The sequence below is a fragment of the Anser cygnoides genome, chromosome 10, assembly GCF_040182565.1.
Source record: "Anser cygnoides isolate HZ-2024a breed goose chromosome 10, Taihu_goose_T2T_genome, whole genome shotgun sequence".
Classification (NCBI taxonomy): Eukaryota; Metazoa; Chordata; class Aves; order Anseriformes; family Anatidae; genus Anser; species Anser cygnoides.
Window position 1 is genome coordinate 2835878 of NC_089882.1, and position 21936 is coordinate 2857813.

The 21936-nt window shown below is 57.3% G+C and overlaps 1 protein-coding gene across 3 annotated transcripts in view; it reads left to right on the forward strand.

The window, feature by feature from the left end:
* Positions 1–1106: 1106 nt before the first annotated feature.
* SRGAP3 (SLIT-ROBO Rho GTPase activating protein 3) overlaps positions 1107–21936 on the forward strand; it is a 109285-nt gene continuing 88455 nt past the window's right edge. The window contains exon 1 of one of the 3 annotated variants that reach the window (XM_067003125.1): positions 1107–1278. In XM_067003125.1, the coding sequence (XP_066859226.1) occupies positions 1212–1278 (67 nt within the window). In that variant the 5' untranslated portion in view covers positions 1107–1211. Of the gene's footprint in view, positions 1279–1895; positions 2164–21936 lie in introns of those variants that run through there. The other 2 variants (XM_067003126.1, XM_048074705.2) reach the window with 2 other exon arrangements.

The window sequence follows — 21936 nt, forward strand, 5'->3', positions numbered from 1 at the left end:
CCAGTAAAACGCCGGAGACACTCCCATTTTCTCCTTTCTTCAGCTGCAGTGTCTTAATACTTTCTCCTTTTCGTGTCTGCACCCAAATGCCCTAGAACCAGCTCAGATCCCTGCCCAGCCTCTGCTCCTGAGGTCCCTCACACATCTGGCCGTGGACAGAACCCACTAAACAGAAAACCTTGCGGTGTTCCCATTTCGTACAAAATAGCGTTGCTTTTCTGTTTCCTTTATCACAGCCACTAGAAGCTTGGTAGATGTGATCTCTCTTCCATTTCTCCCACGTCAGCTGTCGTGTTTTGTTATACCAAAATTCGTCACCTGAGCCACGTGAGGTGAGCTGGAGATGGGTTCATCTCCCAGGCAGCTCCCAGCACAAAGCGCTTCGACTCCTTGTCCGGCTCCTGCGCTGTCTGGGGCTGCGAGCCGGGCGCCCGCCCCGTTACACGGCGACGCGCCGCGCTGCCGGCGGGCCTGTGCCCCGTCCCACGGCTCCCAGCGCCGCCGAACTGCTCAGAGCAAGGCGAAGTGCGCACGGCAGCCCGGCACCACACGTCGCGGCGGCCGGGCAGCGAGGCGAGCGCTCTCCTCCCGGTGCCGCAGACGCCGCGGCCCCCGGCCAGGTGCGGCTGCCCGGCCCCGCGGGGCCTCAGCGCCCTGCTCCTGCCGCAGAGCCCGGAGCGCCGGCCGGGGCTCGCTGGGCGGTCCGTGCGGGGGCCGCTCCGGGCTTCGGGAGCCGGCAGGGCGCCCGCAGCCGCCCGGCCTCGCGCGTTCGCCGCGCGCCAGCCGCCAACGGAAGGGGCCTCGTGCGGGGCAGCGCTGCGCGAGCTGCCGCTGGGCAGAGGCGAGCGGCTGCTCCCGGCCCGGCCCGGCCCCGGCCCCGGGCCCGGCCCCGGGCCCCGCCGCGCGCTGCCCGCCCGTGACGGGAGCGTCCCCCGCGGGGGGGCGGGGCCGCAGGTGCGGGCGGGGCGGGGCGAACCGATTGGCCCCGCCCCCTCTCGGCCCCGCCCCGCCCCTCTCGGTGAGGGCGGGGCCGGCAGCCGGAGGAGGGGCGCGGCCCCGCCCCGCCCCGCCCCGCCCCGCCCCGCCCCGCGCCGCTCCCGGGGGCCGGCGGCGCCGCTGCGGGCAGGGGCTGGGGCCGGGGCCGGGGCCGGGGCCGGGGCTGGGCCGGTGGCGGCGGCGCGGCGCGGCGGGGCCGCTGGGCCTCCCGCAAGATGTCCTCGCAGGGCAGGTTCAAGAAGGACAAGGAGATCATCGCCGAGTACGAGGCGCAAGTCAAGGGTGAGCGCCGCCGCCGGGCCGGCCTTTGTGTGCGGGGCCGGGGCCGGGACCGGGGGCTGGGGGCCGGGGGCTGGGGGCTGGGGGCCGGGGGCCGGGGGCTGGGGGCTGCAGCCGGGGGCCGGGGGCTGGGGGCTGCAGCCGGGGGCCGCTCGGGGCTGGCCGCGGGCAGCCGGCGGCGCGCTCCCGGCCGGGCAGCGGGGGCGGTCCCGTGCCGAGCCGTGCCGCGGGGCCGGCAGGTGCCCGGCGGGGGCGGCGGGGCCGCGGCTCGGGGCCCCCGGGTGCGGCTCCTCGGGCCTTGCCGCCGCCCCCCGCCCCGCTCCGCCCGCCCGCCCGCGGGGCCTGCTCCCTGCGGGCCCGCTGCGGGGCTCCGGGGCCACGCCGCGCGGGTCCCGCCCGCGGGGGGCCGCCGGCAGCGGGGCGCTTTGTGTCGGGGCGCGGGGGGCTGCGCGCCGAGCTCACGGCTGCGGGGGCCCCTCGCGCCCGGCGCCGGGCCCCGAACCCGTCCGTGCCGCAGCCGGAGCCGGCAGGGCCGGCCCGTGCCCCCGGCGGGGTCTCGCCGCCCGCGGTCCCGCAGGGCCGGCCGGGGTGTGCGGCCAGGCAGAGCAGCGAGCCCCGCGCTCCCCGCGCGGCGGATGCAGGGCTCGTATCAGCAGCAAGCCGCTGCCGCTGGCTGCCCTGCGATTTCATGGAGAGCTTCGGTTTGTGGCCGCAGTCGGTACCGTAACAGCCGGTAATTCCGGCAGCCGATGGCCGTTCACCTCCGTGTCCGGCGTGAGCACACCTGGCTGCCTGCTCAGCGCCTTTCCGTTACCGTGTCCCCTCCGGCTCCCCCCGCTGCTGCGTGGAGGGGGCTCCCGTGTCCTTTGGGTTGGTTGCTCCACAAAGGTATGTGGGCGCTACGCTGTTAGGTCTTTGGTTAAGACCAAATTAATGGCAACTAAAAAACAGCTTTTCTGAACGTTAACCTGTGCATGCGTAAACTCAACTGCATTTTCTCTAGGGGTCACTTAGCGCGTTGGACCCCGAGCTCCATTCGGTGATGCCTTGTCTTCACGTACCCTGCTTTGGGGAAGCAGCTGCGTAAATCCTGCAGTGCAGTGCCAGATGGAAGGGTTTTGGGGAAGGGGCTGGTGTTGGTTTTGTGCCATTGTTTACTTCCTTGTGTTTCAGTCTTTTGTAGTTGGCTTTGAGGAATGATGTAACAGTCACAACACGCTCTGCTCAGTGCCAATTACCTTTCTGCTTGTGTATAATTTGGGCAAATTGATGTTATTGCACCCTGCAGTTAAGCAGATGAAATATTCTTTTAGGCTGCGGTGCTGCTCCGTGCTGTGGGAGGGGAGGGAAGTCGCCTGCTCGCGCCGCGCGGCCCCGCGTCCGGGCCAGGTGTGCTTCCCGGCTGCAGGCGGGGCTGCGCCTGGTCCGTTCCAAAAGGTTTTGCTGCAGACGTCACTGATAGTTTTTGTCTTGTTGTTTGTAACTGGGATACTCATTTGCCGTGGTTGTTCTTGGCCTGACATCTGTCGTGGCCTCATGGTTTCCATATGCTGGGTCTTTAATGCCGGGGGTATGGGTAAGCGTGGTTTATTGCACCGCGGCGATCGCACTTTGGGCCACTTCTCTGGGCAGCAGTAACACAGGCAGAGTTTGCTGGTGGGATCATAATAATCGTCTTGATGCTATTCTGTGACTAATTGCATCTCCAGAAACATCCACGTCTGAGGGCACCCGCTCTGCGTTTTCATCTGAGTAACAGTTGACTGAGGTGCGGACGGGGTTTTCCGGTGAGGCAGGAGCAGCTCTGCGCCCCGTCGGCTCGTGGCGAGGGGGCTCCGGTGCCCGAGGTCCCGCTGCCAGCCGGGCCAGCCCCCGCCTCCCCCCTCGCCCGGCTGTCGCGCTGGGGTAAACGCCGCGCTCCAGGCCCGCCGCAGCTCTGCCGTAGGCTGCGTTTCCTCCTCGAGGAGGCAAACGGAGCTGGGCAGAAACGCAGAGCGAAACACCTCTGCCGGGCCGCTGCAGGGCCTGAGGAGCGGGGTTCCTTGCGGGGCTGTGCGCTGCGGGCGCTCGTGTGCCGCCAGCGTGACACGGCCGCCCGCGGTGTCGGCGGGGCTGGCGCAGGGCTGCTCGGCCTCCAGCCTCCCGGTGCCCCGCGTCGCTGCCCTTCGCCTGGCTCCGCCTGGGGATTCCCTGCGGGTCGCCGCTGTCCCGGCTGCCCTGTTTGGTTGCCCGGGGGTTTAGTCCCTGTTCTGGTCTTACCTAAGCCCGTAGTGCCCTGCTGAAGAGTTACGGACACCCGAATCTCCTGAGAACGGCTGAAAAGGAAAAGAAATGGGGGAGGGGGAGGAGTGAGAGTGAAGGAGGCCAGCGGAAACGAGATGTTGGCACAGAACAACTGACAGATGAAAATGATAAAAGATGAAAACTTGAGGAAGTGCTGTCTTGTAATGGGGGACGGGGCTGAAATCCCAGCACGGCGGCGCTCCCCATGGCGCGGCTGGGCGAAAAGCAGGGGGAAGCTGGAAAACCCCACACGTGAGCTGCGGGGAGCGCGTCTGCGTGGGTGCAGGTGAAAGCAGTTCGCAGTGGCGCTGCCTTTAAAAGGTGTCGGAGATAGAAATGGCTGGGTCCTGGCCTGCACGGTCTGCAGGGCACTCTGCAAGGTGTCCAGTGGCGTGCGGGGGGGTCTCGCGGGGCAGTAACCACCTGGCAGTGCTGAAATGCAGAAAAACTGGGCTCTGCGGCTGAAGACCTGACAGGCAACTAGGCATAACATGGCAAAAACATATACATATATTGCTTAGAGTGATTTTTTGGGAAGTTCTGCTGAAAACCTTCCTGCTTGGGCTGTTGAAGAGCAGAGCAAAGGCCCCGAGCAGGGCGTGCAGAGCGTGTCGATAAGAGCGCGCAGCTGAGCCCTGCCCCGACCTCCTGCGCTCCGGGGCGCTGCGGTGCCGGTAAAAATCGATGAGTCCACACTTTGTGTGGGGAGCGCGATTGGCGTAAGTGGAATTTAACTGGTGAATAATCGTCGTGCACAGGGGTGATTTATCAGCCATGATGACTCTGTATCTTCTTTCCCTCTCTGCAGAATCGTATCTGCTTTTCTCGTGGCGGGAAGGAGTCATCCTGAAAGTGCTTTGAGCAGATAAAGGGTGCGCGGCGTGTGTGCGTGCGCCTACGCGTGCACAGGGGTCGGGGCCCTGGTGGGGAGCGCTGCCTGCTGGGCACACCGCTGCTGGGGCTGATAGCGCGGGCACGGCTGCGCGTGGCACGGGGCGAGGCAAGGCGCCCGAGGCTTTGGGCCGCTGCCTCTTCGTTTTAGGAGTGGAAATACCTAATCATTGCTGCCTGGGTGGCTGCTGCAGGCTGCCTGTCCTGCTGGCTCTCTGCAGCGTGTGCCATCTGTCTGCGGATGGGGACCTCTCTCCTCCACCCCTCCTGACTCCGTTCGCTGCCGACAGGCACATTCCCGCGGCGCGCTCCCTGCTGTCAGCTGCGTCCCCGCTTTCCCTGCTGCTGCTGCTCTGCATCCTGCTTCAGCTCTCAGGAGGTGAGAGGGCTGGCAGCAGATGCTTGTGTGACGACACAAGAAAGAAGGCATTAAGTGTACTTTTTAGGAGGCAGGTTTTCTTATTTGTCTGTCTTAGATTCGTGGACAGGAATGGTTGCATTAAAAATAAATACTAATAAAGATGTGGCCACATATTTACAGCTACCTCGGTGAAGCTGCTTGTGGAGTATTGAGTACAGGAGATCCGTAGATGCGTGCTTTCAGACATACAATTTTAATTGGTCTATCTGGGCAGAGTGATAAACAAATGTCTTTTCTTCCTCATTACTGTCAAATGCATGATTTGTTGCTCTAAATACAGCAAAACTAACCAGTTTTAATTACGTAGACGGAACCGTCTATGGTAGAGCATAATAAATCTTGCAGAAAATGGGGCATCCTGTTGATTGTCTCTTAAATTTCATACTGCCTCCTGAAGCTATTTTTTTAACCCCAGCAAAATTCGGGTCGTTGTGTGATCTGTTTGGTTGTTGCGGGCAGGAAGGCTGCTGTGATTCAGTAGCACCCCGTTCTGTTGTACGGCTGGCAGGTGCAAAGCATCCGCGGTGATCCTCAAGACTGTAGGCTTCAAATGGTGCGTCTGGCTGCAAAGTGGTAAAGAGAGTTTCTCGTACGTTAAGGACTCTTAGTTGTTGTTTGAGTTGCGAGTAGATCTAGCGTTTTGATGGATTTAGCATGCAAAAATATTAAAAAGGTTTACAAACCTGGGGCCAAAGAGAACCAAAGTGGTTTTCTTCCCCATTTTCACAGGAGAACTGCAGGTTAGGTTAATTTATCATTGCTTGTTAGCTTCATTGTATCTTTCTATTGCAGCAGCTGCATCCTTTCTTTTATGTATATTCTCGTTTCCTACCTTATGGCCTCCCTCCATTTTGCTCAGAGAATTTTGGGAAAACTTCCGTACCAGCCTGTTTTCCGGGATTATGGCTTGCTTAGGTGGAAAGCTCGGTTGCGCTTGGAGAGGCATCGAGGCTTGAAACTCGACAGCCCAGATAACCTGGCAGTTCTGTGCAAAAGAGAGGTGAGTTCCACCCTCTGGACTGTCCTGTACATAACTGCTAAACGTTTGTGGAGCCTTACTTGGGGAGCCATCTGCAACAGACAGAAACGAGATCTGATTCATTAGAATCAGCCACGGGACTTCAGAATAAGCACTCGGCGTTGCTCCTTGTTCAGCCGATTGCAGTGCAGGTTTGCTTGTTGTTACCTGCCATTTATCCGTGGTGTTTCCTCACTGGGGTCTGATAGTGTGGTGCTGACAGATGGATTTCACACGGGACCCCACCCGCCAGGGCTGGGAAGGCCACGTCTGGAGAAGAGCAGAGACGAACGTGTATGCAATTCGTAATAAAGATTAATTGGTGGTCTCTAATGGGAACAGATTGAATCTATCAGGGATGTTTCCTGCTACGCTAACGTCCAGCGTGCATCGGCAGAAGCTGGGACAGTGCAGCTGAACAATCAGGCTCCTGCAGGAGACTGGAGCCGACAGCGGTGTGCATCTGCCTTGCCGAAAGGCTGTGGGGTGGGGCTGCTCCGCGGGCACAGGGAGAATGAGCCAGCGGCCCACGGGGCCTGGTTAGAGGTGTGCGTGGGGGTGCCTCGTATCTGTGTACCTGTCCGCATGCGGCCAGGTGCTCTCCCTGCCAGCTCAGAGCGTGGGGACAGTACTGGGTTAATTGGTTTTGAAGGAAAAGATTGACATCACTGAAGTGTTTTTTCCTTATCGTACACAGCTCTTCGGCACTAGCAGTTTTTGAAGCTCTTTAAGCAAATGCTGCAGAGTGCCCCTGGCAGGGTGAAACAGGGAAGTGTCGCTTTTGTTTTGAAGATGGAGGAGCTGGGGAAGGGACGGGCGATGAGTCCAGGTGCCCAGGTGTGCTGCGGGGCTGTGCTTCCTCTGCCCGCACCTCGTCGCTGCCCGCAGCCAGGTTATGTGCGCAGGGAGCGGAGGCTGGGCTTCTCGCCACGTCCTGAGCTGGAGGGGGAAACTGAAGCACTGGGTTAAAGCTCCGTAGTGTGGTCTGACCCATCGCAGCAGGGCAGGAGTGGCATTTAGCAGCGGGACCGAAGCCTCTCTGTGCATGGGGGATCCTGTCTGAAATGGAAGCAGGAAGCTGCGGGCCCTCGCTGGCTGGACGAGGGCTTTCCGCCATGCTCGGGCATGATGGTGTGTGGCTCTGTTGGCTTTTGGATTTTCTTTTCCTTTGGGTTAAAAAGAAATGTCTTGTACGGATATGGATTCTTCTGTCCTTCAGACCTTTGCCCACGGGGAGCAGCCCGTCCCCGCGGTGGTGGCTGTGAGCTCCAGGATCAGCGCTTACTGCTGCGAAGGTCCCGCCTGGCCTGGTCTTTGTTCATGGGGGTCTGAGAGGAATTCCCCGTGTTCTGGCCGAGGTGGTGAAAATGATCCCTGGCAGAGACAGGGAGACCAGCACGGCCTCCGCAGGAGAGCTTGCATGCTTTCATTGCTTTCGCTGCCCTCCTCTCGCCGGGCTGTGGAGGGGGAAGCTGCATGTCCCCCGCGCCCCCGCTGGCCAGGGGCACACGGCGAGGCCGAAGTTTGGGGGGGCCCACCAGGCTCCTGCTGCCACGGCGTGGCCTGAGGCCTTCGTGTCCCTGGGCCCTCGCTCGGGCTGGGGTGGCCTCCGAGGGGGTCTGGGGGCAGATGGGGCTGTGGGGGCGAGACTGGGTGCTGCCGTCAGAGCCCTGCTGACTGCGGTCCGTTCAGCCTTCATGTCACTGACTTTCTTCTGAAGCTTGGGAAAAGTGAAATCCAGCCGTGCTCGGAGCCATGCCGTGGTGAAGAGGGCTCCCTTGGGCTTTATCCTGTTTAGGAGGCCTGCTTTATGCCCTTGAGCCCCTGCCTCGGGCTCAAGGCCTCGTGTGGAGCCAGGGGTGGGCGCACACACACCTGGAGCACCCTCGGCAGCTCCTGCGAGGTGTCTCTGTGTGTGTGTGTGTCTCTGTGTGTGTGTGTCTCTGTGTGTGTGTGTGTCTGTGTGTGTGTGTCTGTGTGTGTGTGTCTGTGTGTGTGTGTCTGTGTGTGTGTGTCTGTGTGTGTGTGTCTGTGTGTGTGTGTCTGTGTGTGTGTGTCTGTGTGTGTGTGTCTGTGTGTGTGTGTCTGTGTGTGTGTGTGTGTGTCCTCGGGAAGGCGTCCGCGCCGCGAGCCTCCGCCCCGGTGGAGCACAAGCGCTGTGGTCCTGCGGCGCCTCTGCTCAGTGCCATGCCCCGACAGCAAGCAAGGGTGTTCTGAGCTTGTAAACCCAGTCACTTTCTGTTTTAGTAACTGATGGGTGTCTGGGTGTAGTAGGTGTTACTTATCAGCCTGCCCTTCTTGCGATGGTAATGGAAACCTCTTGCAGCCCTTCCGCACGGCCTGCAGCTAGTCCTGGTCCCAGGCGAAGAGTTTTAAGGGCTGTAACAGAGCAGCACCGAGTGCGCTTCGGGCAGTTACCAGGCGTTTATAAGCCTCTGCAAGGGGTATATTTGAATTTCTGTGTGCACGGTTTCAGCATCTGTTGAGAGCAGGATTTACTCCCATTCTGCTGGCCCATTGAAAGTGGGGGAAAAAACCCAACCCTTTGAGCTCTTAAATTTTTGTTGCCTGAATTTGGCCTTGTGTCAGTAGCTGTTTTCCAGCCCACCACCCACAGCAGCGACATCAATCACTCTCTGAAATGCATTTTCCGACTTCAGAGGCGTTCATGGACCTGACGTGGCCAGTGGCTGCGCGGCTCAGGCGAGCAACGCGTGGCTGCAGGCTGGGGGGGCAGCGACGGGGTGTGGGTCACTGCTCTCCTCCAGCAGGTAGTGTGGAGTGATCTCCCCCTTCTTACAGCCTGGATGCCCATTTAATCCTGAATGTTCGTTTAATCCCAGAAGGCTTTTGCTATGCTGCCAGCAAACCTTCCTCTTTAAAAAAGATGAGTGTTTCTTACTAATAAGCATTGTGCTGTTTGCCCCACCTCTGTGTATTTTATTAGTATGTATCATAGCAGCAAGGGAGGACATAGAAACGAATAAACAGTATGAGCCCACGCATTGACAGTGGTAATAATAGTTTATGGCTATCACTGATGACCTCCTTCGGGTTTCCAGTCTTCTCCCAGTGCGCCTGCTTCGTGCCTGCAGTTGTTGGATGCACTTTTTAAGCTGTTCACATCTCCCAGAGCCTGGCTCGTAAGCTGTTCTCTGGAAAACTGGCCCGAGCTGACTTATTTTGATGTCCCTTTTCTCACCTCTGGAAGGCAGCTGCAGTGGTTTGGGGAGAGGCAGCTCTGAGCACCATATTGCAACACACAGTTTTAGGAGAGGAAGCGGAGTATCAAAATAAAATTGCTGGGGAAATTACAGGGTTGTAGCATTATTCCCCAGTCTGGGATGGAGTCGGTGTGACAGGAGTGGTGTGCTTCTGAGTGCCACAGTGCTGTGAGGTTGTGAGTGATGGCGAGCGCTCAGCACCTTGGTTTTAGAGTTCATGTGAAAAATGGCACCATCAGCAGCACAGCATCCCTCATGTGCCAGGCCGGGGGATATACAGCCTTGTTATTTATCCCAGCATTGTCGTTACTCATCAGTGAGGAGGCAGCTGTTAGGATCCCGTCCATGGCAGGGAGGGAGAGGCTTTAATTCATCCTCTTTGTTTTAAATCATGCACTTTCTGTTAAATCATCCTTTTTATTTTAAGTCTTAGTCTTTTTTTTAAAGACAAAGATATGTAAAGAGGTGTAGTGTTACAATTCCAACGTGGAAATCGATGCTTCTGTGGTCGTGCTTTCTGGAAGGCTGGGCCCCAGGTTTAGCTCTGCGGGCACAGCCTTGTCGGAGGGGAGCAGCAGCTGCGGGGCAGCTTCGCCTGTGCATGCAGGCGCTGGTGCTGGCGGGTTTGTTCGGGTGTGTGGAGCGGTGTCTGTCCGTCCGTACTGACGTGACTTCCACAGTTTGGGAGCCCCTGCTATGGGAGAGGTCAGGAGGCTCAGGGCTCTGGGAACTGGGAGAAGGGTACGGCTGCGAGATTCTTCTGCTTATGCATCTGGTGCTGCGGCGCTGCCTTAAAACATTGTGCCACCCTAATTGGCGGACACTAGTGACAAAACGGTTTCTGTTAACTTTACCGATGTCCTCCTCTGAGTGCTGAAGCCGTGCTGACATGCCGGGGAGGTGCTCCATGACAACACCGAGTGCTGCAGGCTCTTGGGCTGGGCGCTGAGAGTTTAGGAAAATTGCACAGCCAACAGCCCCGGGAAAGAATTTGCATTAGTGTCTGTTACTCTTCTTTCCTTTGGAGCTAAAGAATTGCTTTGAAGAGGGAGGGAAGAAAAAAAGGTTTTACTTTATCACCTAGGCCTTTGGGAGGATCTGTCATGCGTGCGGGGATTGCAGTCACTCGTGCATCTTGCTGCGTAAAGAAGCTCTGTAAGGCATTGCTCTGTCTTGCAGGCAGCTCAGCTTTGCAGACGTTCTGACAGAAAAAGATGGAGCTTCCGTGCACGCACCATTGCTACAATTCCTTGCTTGTGTCTTCACTGGACAGGCACAGAGGAGAGGGGGTTGCTCCTTAGGAGAATCTCTTTGATTTTTAGGTTTGTTCCAGTGCCCCGGCCTCTGAGCATCGGGAGCCTGTGTACAAAACAAACGGCGAAGAGGGGATGCAGCTGTTTGGGACCGCTCAGGGCTGCAGCTCCTTAGGGCAAGGATTTTGACTGGGAAGCACTTGGTTTGGTTATTATCTAGACAGCAAAGCTGGCTGATTAGGTGAGAGTCAGTGTTGTTTTACTGTCTGGTAAGATAAAATGCTTGAAAAGAAAGCGGAACACACATACACTGGAGTCCCCGCTTTCTGCTTTTCTTTCTTCAAGGACATTTAGCTCTGGTGCTATAATTTAATCACTGACGTTAGAGAACAGCTTGTAAAAGAGTGAGAGCCAAGGGTGAAGCTGGTGGTGCCGCGGGTTCACGCCGGTGTTGCAGCGTGGACGCGCGGTGGCTGCGGAGCCGGGTGGGGACGTCTGTTCTGCCCCGTCCCCGGGGTGCTCGGGCCGCTCGGCGGAGGCCTCGGGGCAGGAGGATGCGCTGACAGCTGGTGGAGACACATCAGGCCTCCCAGGAAAGCATTGCTGCGGGCAGCCGTTTCTGCCTCCGTGCCCCTGGGAGGATGTGGTAACTCCCCTGGGGGACAGCGTGCCCGACGTGACAGCGTGAGGGTGGGCAAGTCCCGCTCTTGCTAAGTGCTGTTTGGAAATGAGTCGGCTGCTGCCGAGCACAGCTCCTCCCGGAGGGCTTGAGGCGAGTCCCCCCGCAGGGGTGAGCTGCCTCCGTCGGTGCTGGCACGTGGTGCTCCGTGCCCTTGATCGCGTGCCAAAATCCTTGCCGGCAGGAGGAGTCACGCAGCGTACGCTGCGAGATTCAAAAACAGTCACAATGAATCCTTCGCCTTGCTGCTTGTACCGCGGTCACTGAAACGTCGGCCTCGGCCTCCATAAAGCCAAAGCGGGGAGTCTGGCAAGGGCCCCCTCCTCGGGGCTCCCCTTCCTGTGGTGGAAGGCCTCGCTGGCTGCCACGGAGAGCGGTGCTCCAGGGACAGCGCCGCGTACAGGAGTGCTGGTCCCTTGCTGCGAAATTGTTTGTACGTTGCTGCTCAGTAGGGTTCAATCTGCCGAGTGTAGGCTGGGGCATTGTGATGTGTTGTGATTTTGCAGTGCAGCCTAATGATTGTTTCTTTTTGGAGACGGGCACATTTTTAAAGGGCTGAGTACTTTTGCAGTCGATATTATGCACAGTTAAGCATGCTGAAGTCAGCACAATCAGACATCATGCTTCAGGGTTGGATGTGATTGCTGGAGAGATCAGAAAACAATTTCTGCTCCCGTGTAGAGCATTACACAATTGGCTGGATACGTTATAGCTTCCCCTGCAGCATCAGAGTGATGCTCCGAGAGAGGCCGCCGGATTAAATAACACCGGCGTTTCTGTAAATACCCATGTAATTGATTCAAAATACGTGCGAGCACCGAAGATTTGGTTCCCCTGCTTCGAGAGGCAGGCGGGAGCGCTGCGTCGAGCTCTGGGGCGAGGCGGCGGCGCGGGCTGGGGCAGGAGGGCAGCGCCGGGCGGCAGGAGCAGGAGCCGGCTCCTTGAGCTCTGCCTCGCGTCTGAGAGACGGAGGCTGCTCGGGTGCCGGCGGTTTGCTTCCCATCAGGTGCCCCCTGCAGTGCCCCGGCGGCCGGGTGCTGTGCGCGCTGTGGGATTTGCCTTCAACCTGCTGCCGGGGAGGTCTCTCAGCCCCCGGGCTGACGGCGGTGATGGGGCTCCCGGCGGCCCCGCCGCCCTCGCCGGTGAGCTGAGCGCTCCCAGCCGCCGCTTCCTGTTGTCGAGCGAGGGTGCAGGCCGGGGCGAGCGGCAGGGACGGGTCCTCAGCCCCGCCGCGCCGGGGACGTGTCAGCGGGTGCTCCGGGTTTGCCGCGGCTGCAGCCTGGGCGTAGACCCATCGCGGGCGGGGAGACGCGAGTTCTGTAGGTGCCGTACCGACACCCCGGTAATTCAGGACAGCCAGCCTTGCTCTGCTGGGAGCTGGGGCGTTTCACACCTCGGGGGAACCGGAGGGTGTTTTGTGGCTGGGGCTGCCTGTGTACATCCGCCAGAGGCACGGAGAAGAGGGTGCTCGTGTCGGTTTTCTGCAGCACGTGGCTCCCAAGCGTGCTGTGCGGGTGTCAGCACCTCCAGCGTGCCCAGAGAAGCTCGGGCAGTTGTCATCCCAGCGTCACGTCTCCGTGTGTGGGAACTCTTCGAAATGGCTGTAGCAGTCACATATAGAAACCCTGCAAGATGAACCTTTTACTCCGCTAGATTTTCCTTAGACCACTCTTTATTTTACTTTCCACTGAATACAGCCCATGTTTTGTAGGGACTTTCATATTGCCCGTTCGTTTTACTACTGAAGTGAATGGAACTTCTACTGCTGTAATAAATGAAACTGGGAATTACGACAGAGGTTCTAAGTGTATTTTTGGGTAGTTAGGGAGAAACCTGAGGAGGTATGGTAAAAGCTGAAGAAAAATAAAATAGCAGTGTTGAAGCATTTTTAACTTAGAGCACACCGAGTGAATCGGGAATCACGGTCTCAGCAGCAGGTTCTTACAAAGCCTTTTTGTTTCTTCTAACACTCTGCATGATGGCATTCCAAGTGATTCATGTTTTAAAAGCAGTTTTTCCTGTGCAGCGCTTCTCTGCTCTTGACCTACTCCTGCTAAAATCCCTAAAGAGACAATAAGCAAACATACTGTAAGTGAAAATGTCATATTTATAAACCCCTGCAAGTGAAACCATAACACAAAAAGTATTTACATAGCCATTGTTCTTGCGGGATGGCAGTTGGAGGTACTCTGCTTCATACAAGAGGTCAGATCAAAACTAAGGGCGAGGAGAAGAAAAACACACGCGCCTTCTTTGCCTCTCCTATCGCAGGCAAGTTCTCGTCCATCTCGGGGCTGTGCTGTTGATGTGGTTCCCTACAGCTGCCGCGGAAAGGGGCACGTGTGTCACTGCCGTGCAGATGCTTTCCAGCGCAGTGAGCCAGCTCCGGGTCGGGTGGGAGGGGACCGTACGCAGACAGCTTGCCTCTCCCGAGGGCTGGGGGCAGGAGATAACTTCGCAGGTCGCAAAAGCAGAGAATAACATCTTTAGGAATAAACTTCTATTGGGAATTTAAAAAAAATGTTCAAGAGGCCTTCTTGGGGATTACTTCACACAAATTCATAGATAGGAGTGCTTGTGTGCTGTTCGGGAGCACCTGGAGAAGGAGGTCAGCGATGCCGTCTCTGCGGAAGAGAGGTTTCATGAAGGGGGTAGGTAGTGCTCTGAGGGTTTAAGGCGTCGTATTAACGATGAGGCACGCCAGCAGAACTGGTTCCTTGGGTGAAAGGTGGTGAAACAGGGCTCTTTTCTCAGCCGCAGCAAGCTCCTGTGGAGGTAGTCCAGCTGCTCTGAGAGCTGGATTGCACAAAGCAGCGGCGATGAGCTCCGTGCGAGGGCAGCTGCTGGTCGGGGCAGTAGCCGTGGGACTTCCCTGGGTCCCGCCGCCGTGTGAGAGCAGGGCGCCGGCCTGGTCACCCAGCTGGTTCCCGGAGCACTGAGCCTCGCCAGCGTGCCGGGGGTTTGTCTGGAGGCTGGTCACGGCGCTGGTGAGAGCGGTCGCTGCAGCGGCCTTCTGCATGGTGTGGCTTGTGATGACAATTAAAAAAAACAAAAGGCATTTATGGCCCCCAACCTAACTCCTAAGCCTGCAGAAATTCATGATAGCAATACGCCCTTGAAAGAAAGGAAAATCTCCAGTGAACACTTCCTCAGCTTTTTTCGGGCATTACCAGACTGCACGTGCCCAGGACTCGCGGGAAGGAGCCCAGCTCCTCGTCCCCAGCCCTGTCCTTGTGTGCAGCCTCTCAGAGTTCCCGGTGTTTAACGCCCCCCGTAAGCCTGCCCCCAGGTGACTCGGTACCGGCCCGCGGAGGGACAGCGGCTTGGCAGGCTCTGGATGCCCAGCGTCTTTGCTGGGGCTCCCGTGGCGACTCGGGTGGGCGCGAGGCATCTGGGAGGGGGCAGAGGCCGCGCTCTGCTCCACGGGCGCTCTGACGGCTCTTCCTGGCTCTTCCCTCTCCTGACGGCTCTGCCCGGGCCGCCCGGGGTGGAACCGCTCGTGTGCCGTCAGTGCTGCCCCCCGTGCCCTCCTCGGCTCTTGGCCTTGCCGTAAAACTCGTTCAGACGCTCGTTGGGGGAGCTCGGCGCTCTTTAATCGTTGTTTGTCATCGTGGGAATTGCTTGTTCTAAAACCAATTACAACCTGACAAAACTGATCTGTCTTATTTACAAATACATCCATCTGGTCGGGGACTGCCTGCTAGCGCTGCCAGGACAGCGCAGGATAACACCGGGCCGCCGCTGCCGCCGCTGAGCTGCTGGAGAGGGTGCCGGCACCGCCCAGAGCCGCACCGTGCCTTGTGCGCGTGGGGTTTGTGGGATAGAGGGAACTCATTTCTAAATTAATAACAAATTCTGTGTGACGTGAAAGTAGAGAGAACCTGGAGTGCCGGAGCTCACCGTCAGCTGGTGTGTGCGTTACGGCCGGGGCTGCTGATGCTGAAGGCGGCTCCTGGCTCCTCCGGGTGCCGGTACCGGGTGGGCCCCCCTGCGCGGCGCCTCGGGGCTGGCGGCGGCTGCTGGCCCCGGAGCAGCGCGTGCTGCGGGCTGGCCGGGGCTTCGCTGCGTGCTGGGGGCTGCTGCTGGAGCCAGGCTGCCTGCGTGGGACACGGCCGGGTCGTTCGGTCCTCGTTTTCCAGAGACCTGCTCGGTGATCGACGGAGGGCCGCAATCCTGCTTGCAGGCTGCAGCCTCCTGGCGGGCTTCGAGCACAACATGGGCAAGGGAAGCAGGCAGAAGTGTGAGGAGTGAGACTGCTGTGTCTGTGTGTGTGTGTCTGTGTGTCTGTGTGTGTCTGTGTGTGTCTGTCTGTCTGTGTGTGTGTCTGTGTGTCTGTGTGTCTCCGTGTTCCTGGAAATCAGGTTTGCAAAGGCTCAAAAAAAGGACAGAAATGGGTGACTGGTGTCAGGATGTTGGAACTTAAAAGCCATCACAACCGGTAGCCAAGGCAGTTTCAGGCTATTTTAGTTTTTCCGTGAGCGTTCGGTTACGGCTGAAGAGAGACGCGAGGCGCTGCGAACCAGCGCGGGTCTCGCCCTGCGGCCAGCAGCGCGCAGCCGGGCACGGCGCAGCTCAGCGGCGTTCCCTGAGCAGCTCTCCCTCGTTCGCTGTGCGCTGCCCGCAGAGGGTGGGAGGCAGGCTGGTGCGTGTAAACAGATGTGGCAGGAGGGAAAGGGGGAAGAGTTGCCCCCTAAGTTAAGTAATTAAAATCAACGTGAGGAGGTTGGAGGTCAGTTATTGTGAACAACGTCGATGTGACAGCCTCGGGCCTATTTTCGTTTGTGATGTATCTGGGGATGAGCTTTAATGCTCGTACTTATAAACCCCTTTTTGCCGGCCGGCTGAATAACTGCAGATCGGTAAACCAGCGCGAACTGCAATGCACAGCTAAATCTGCGTTTGGGAACCCGGTCCCCACGAGCTGGGGTTTTCTCCATCACCACAGCAACCCAGCGAGCTCTGCAGCAGCCCCTCCTCGCAGCGCAGGGCCCTGGCGGTGCCCTGAGGCGGGGTGCTCGGGGGTACGGGGTGCTCCGGGGGTACGGAGTGCTTGGGGGTACGGGGTGCTCCGGGGGTGCGGGGTGCTCGGGGGTGACGGGGTGCTCCGGGGGTACGGGGTGCTCCGGGGTACGGGGTGCTCTGGGGTACAGGGTGCTCCGTGGTACGGGGTGCTCGGGGGTACGGGGTGCTCTGGGGTACAGGGTGCTCCGTGGTACGGGGTGCTCGGGGGTACGGGGTGCTCCGGACACCATCAGCTCTGGGGCATGTCACTGCCTGGGGTCGCTGCTTGGGGTGACGCTTTGCTTGGCAGGGGTGTGGTCTGCAGCCCCCGGCCCCCCTTGGATCCTTTGGAAATTTGTATCGGATAAGGACGTACCGCTGGGTGGACAGCTAAAAGCAGGGGGGAAATGCAGAGGAGGACGCAGGATAGCGGCGGGGAAGGGGAACTTGCCAGCATCTCTCACAAGGCCAGCTTTCAGCGTGCGTCAGGGCTCAGCTCTTGGGGCTGAATAATACCGCATTTTCTGTTCCTTCTCTTCATGAGAAGCTGCGCATCCGAGGTGGCTGTGTCCCACGGGGTGGGTAACACCACAAGGTGGTCATGAAAATGTTGGCTAACCTCCTGTTTCTCTGCAGTGGATCAGCACGTTAGCTTTGGCTGAATCACCGCAGCCCTGCGAACGAGTGGGTCTGCTTGAACTTCCCCAAGCAGGCCAGAAGCAGGGAGGTACTCGGAGTAAGAGATTCTACACTTTAGCAGTGGGGGTTAGTTTTGTTCACTAGTTTTAAATCTAAATAGAAAACCATTTTCTTTGAAACGTAATTATATCTCTGTATAATACAGCTGTTCTTCATCCAGTAGTTATTTAAATATCCTAGCTGGAGGCAGCTTTTTGGACACTAATTTATGCGTAAAGGGATCTTGTGACATTTTTTGGTGGGAGAGAAAATGATCTATTAACACTTACGGTAAAATTGTTAGGGTAAAATCCAGACATTAAGAAAAAAGTCACTTTGCTTATAACTATTAATACAATCTCTGGCTAAATTTACTTTTGTATTTGCTTATGACTTGGCTGGACAGTTTCCCTACCTTGTTTATATTCAGCTTGTGTTTGAGTCACAAGACTCAAGTCAAAGGCTTCTGAAGTTAAAGGGAGATTTTTGACTGAATTCAAGGGTTTGGCATCAGTCCCTCAAAAGACGGATGCATAACATTTATACTTCTGTTATTCCAGGGAAACATTAATGCAGGACCTTCCACCTTTTCACTAACGTGACAGCATTTTTATTTATAACTTACATTTTAAAAACTTTTGAGAAAAGTCTAAATCTCTGTTTTGATCTCGAAATTACTTGACCAGCGTTAGAAGAACACGGTTGTTTGCAGAGGTCTCAGATGTTTTCCTTCATGCTCTTTGCCTCCCCGAGTTTATCTGTCCCTACCCTGCTGCCTTCCCGGGCTTCAGCATATTTGACTTAATTAGTTCCCCGAAGGCCATTATGTGCTATGTCTCCCCAGAAGGGAATGAGCACAAGGCCATCAAAATGATAAAGGCCTCGAGGCTGCTCTGGCTGTTGTTTTGCATTCACGTAGGAAGGCGCGCTCCCTGGCTCCTGCCTCCCTGCCTTTACTCCCGGTGCGGGAGCAGCCCGCGGCTCGGGGGGAAGCTCCCTCGGTGGCCGCGTGCCCGGCCGGTGCCGGGCGTTATCGCCCTGCTCGCAGGGGGCTCCGGGGTGCGGGGCGGAGGCAGGCCTGGGGAGCCCCGAGCTCCGGGGCAGGTGGTGCTTGGCCCAGAGATTTCTCCCCACCCAGCTCCGCTATCCCGGCCGGCATTTGCCCCTCGGTTAACAGACCGTGCCTCGTTCCCCCAACAAACTCGCTCTCTGCTGCCTTCAGCATTTCCCAGCAGCTCAGACGTCTTTGTCAGATGTTCATCTAATCTATCAGTTAAAAACCTTCCGTGACGGGAGATCTAACAAACATCCTCCTCGGTTAGTCTCTTAACTCTTTCTGATTAGACCACTTTTTTTCCCGGAGTTTAAACTAAAACGTATTTTCTGAAAATGAAAGCTGGCTTCATGCGTTTCCCCGTGTGCTTGTGAAGAGCGGTTGGTTGGCCATCCTTGTAAAGCAGCACTGCGCTGCGCCTTACTGCCGTCCTGCCTTTCCCAGGCGAGCACGACTTTCCTCTGGAAAGGGAGCCGTGGACACCGGAGCCGTGTTTTTAGCACACTCTACTTTTACCAGCTAGGTACAACATGGGTCTAAGCCGAGCATGTTTTATTTCTCCTGTAATTCAGATTGATGTGTGCTGAACAGAATAGACGTCCTCTGGGGAAAGAAACACAACACACGCACAAAAGCAGGTAGCTACATGGGTTAAAATGTTACTACTTTGATATTCAAAGAATTAAAAGGTGGTATAAATCTCCTTTTATACTCGTTACTATTCTGTGACCCAGGGGGGGAAATTTGAATCATTTTTGCTGGACCAGATGAGTAGGTTTCGCTGTGATGGATGATGGGCGACGCTTTCACAACTCATCATTCATGGAGGTGCACAAATGGAAACGCAGGAGTGCCTCGATTCATCAGCACGTGCATTTATCATCTCGTTTACAGCAGCATCATTAGTTGCATTGGCTGTTGCGTGCTGTGTGCTCTGGTGACTCGGTAAGAAGTGAAATGTGGCCTGGCCTCCGTGGCTGGAAGTTACACGATGAAAAACTAGCAGCTTTTGGAGTAAGCCTGCACTTGGAGAGGAAGGGCAGCGCAGGGGAGCACTGTGCCCCAGGGCGAAAATCGCTTCAGAGAGACCATTAAACTGTTGTTAGAGTCCAGCCATATCCTAGGTGAAGCAAGCAAATACTTATGGTGATCCTCTACCCGAAATGTTTGACTGACACTTTGAGGGCTTTATGTTCTCGGGCAGGAGCAGCTGATAGACCAGCCGGTGCTGCCGGTCGGGGGGAGCTCACCTGCTGGAGAAATGGGCCAGCAGGAGCCCCGTGGTGCCGAGCAAAGGGAGGCCCCGTGTCGTGCGTGTGGCGAGGAACAACCCCAGGCCTCGGCACAGGCTGGGGGAGACCAGCTGGAAAACGGCTCTCGAGAGGAGGACCCTGGGGCCGTGGCAGGAGGCTGACCACGGGCCAGCAGTCTGCCGTGGCGACAGGGCAGGCCGGCTCACCCGGCGCTGCGTTAGGGAGGCTCGTCGGGCGGGCCGAGGGAGGTGGCCGCGGGCCTTTCCCTCCGCTCAGTGCTCAGCACGGCGTCGGGTGATGACTGAACACGAAGGTGGCTGCCCGGAGGGGTTGTCGGGTCCCCGTCCGTGGGGACTGGGCCGGAGGGTCTGCGGGGACCCGCTGGTGACTCCGGAGGCCTGTGGGTGCTCCTGGCTGAGACGAGAACTCGTCGGGCTGCACGTAGCCAGGAGGGCACAGGTCTGAGCGGCTGCTGGCTCCCCCCGCACCTGCAGCCTCCTGCGCATGTGGAGCACGTTTCCTGCGGGGCCGGCGCTGTGCCTCCCCGCGCGGAGCGGGGTGCGCGGATCGGCTGCCGGGGGCCGCCGCGGCCCTTCCCCCTGCGTGTTGTGCCGCTTCAGTGTCGGGTCATCGTCTGGGAGCAGAAAACCACCAAGCTTCGTGGTGGAGGAGCCGTGGCACGCTGCTGGCTGCCTCCCCCCCGCGCCCCTTCGCCTTCTCCCCCAGCACGCGCCGCGCTGGGTGGCTGTCGGCAGCTTTGGGCCCGCCTCGCTGTTCTAGGGGAGATAGGGCAAAATTATGGTGCTGAATAGTTTCAAAGTACTTTAATGCGGCTTGGAGAACTCATGCTTGAAAAAAAGTCATGTGCCAAGAGCACCTTTTAACATGATAAAAACAGAAGCGTTAAATCTCAGAGTGAGTGTGCGCCACAAAATCGGTTCAATATGCACGGAGGATTAGAGGTGCATCTCCCAGTGCAGCAGGAAACTATATTTATGCCTGCCGCTGATAATCAGTTGTTCTTTCCTTAAGAAAATAGCTACAGATTACAAATGTAAACAATACTGAAATTGGTTTCCTGCTTGCTTATTTAAAGCACGATTGAAATTGTCAGTTCAAATCAGTCTGCTCAGATCCAGACTGTGACGTGGACACTCGCAGCTTTGTGGCTGAGGATGTTTTTAAGAGGTGATTTTGGAATTGGACCTTCGTAGGTGAGTGCCTGTTCCAGGCAGCTTCTGAGACCGTAGGCTTAGAGAGAGCGAGGTAGGCTCTGGCTCTTGGTTTTTAGGTGTGGGGGCATGTGTGGGGAGCGGGGGTGTTTTACATGCTTAGTAACAGACAGAAGGAACAGCAGGGAGCATGATCTGAGGGTGTTTCAGCCTCTAATAAATTTAGTGAATAGTGTCTGATAAAAATTCATAGACAGACTTGAGTCTCTTTCTCCATCCTGCTTCCTGACGAGTTGACTTACTGTACCGTATTTATAATTCTATTTGGCAAGGAGATGTGCCTAGGCAGCGCAAATATGAAGGTCGTGTGTGGCTTTGGTTTTTTGTTTTCCTTTTTCAAAAGACAGGGGCAACAGTCCTTTTAGCTTCATTATACCTTTATACGTTAAACTTTTTAATGTGCACTAATAAACTGGTGATGGGCTGGGTTCCATCTGGATTTAAAATACTTTACAGAATTCACTAGAGTTTGTCCTGTCGTGATGCCAGAACACGTGTCATGACTTTGGGGAGGGAGCAAGTGCAGTCTGGGGGGAGCTCCAAGCAAGATTCCCACATTTGTGGGTTGAATGAGATCTTTACTGGTGGAGCTTCCTACCATTGCTAAGGAGGCACTGAAATGTTTCTTCTTGTTCTTTTATGCCATTAAATCCAACCGGCGTGCTGCGGGTCCCTCTAAAACAGTGCTGTGTGAAGCTATCCAGCGTAACAAAATTTGACGGAGGCTGCAAACGTTCAGCGCTCGCTGGTGGCGGCGCCGTGCCGTGCCGGGGCGGTGTGCGCAGGGCTCAGCCTGCGGCTCGAGCTCCTTCAGGCAGCTCCCGTCGGACACCGCACGCCGCGCTTCGTGGGCTGGACAAGGGGAGCTCTCCGGAGACCTTCTCCCCCAGCTGGTGCAGGGCCCCCCCCTCGCTTCGTGCAGCTTACGGCTGGCTCCTAGGAAAGGCAGACCTGGGCCAGAAATCCCGGCCTGCGGCAGCAGCGGGAGCTTGCCTTGTCTTGCTGCCGTGCTGTTTGCGCTCCAAAGCGGTAACCCCGTGTGAAACCGGAGGGGTTGGAAAATGCAGCCCACTTCGCCACTGGGGTCCCCAGCAAAGGCTGGCGGAGGCACAGGTGTGCGCTGCCACCGAGGCAGCTGGGTGGCATGGGGGCCGGTGGGGTTACTGGGGAGAAAGCGTTGGTGGCTGCGCTCCGCAGGGCCGGTCTGCGCTCCTCGGGTGCAGGCGTGCTGCGGGGGGGTCTTGGCTCTGCTCCGCGAGTGGCGCTTGGTTACACCAACCTTGTGTCGGACAGCACCCACTGGCACCTGCGTCACGGAGTTACTGACGGATGTCTGCATGAGTGCAACCTTCCCTTTTCGTCCTCTGCCTGGAAATAGCCTCTTTTTCTTGGGGATGTCTGCTTCATTTTCTCGGTGATACCTTCTTCCTCTTTTTTGGTAATACTATGTATTTTTAATAATACATATTCTTACAGCATTTGGCTAAGGGAAAAACAGTATTTCTTTGGCCACTGTAAGATCATGCTTCAGACAAGGAAGCAGGGACTGTGCTTCTGTCATTCTCTGCCGTATGGAGGAATTCGTCACGCTTGCAATAAGGACACAGCTGTCCTCTGGGTTTCTGTGCCAGTGCTCAGTAGATGCTCTTTTAGCAGAGAGGGTGTCATGAGGAG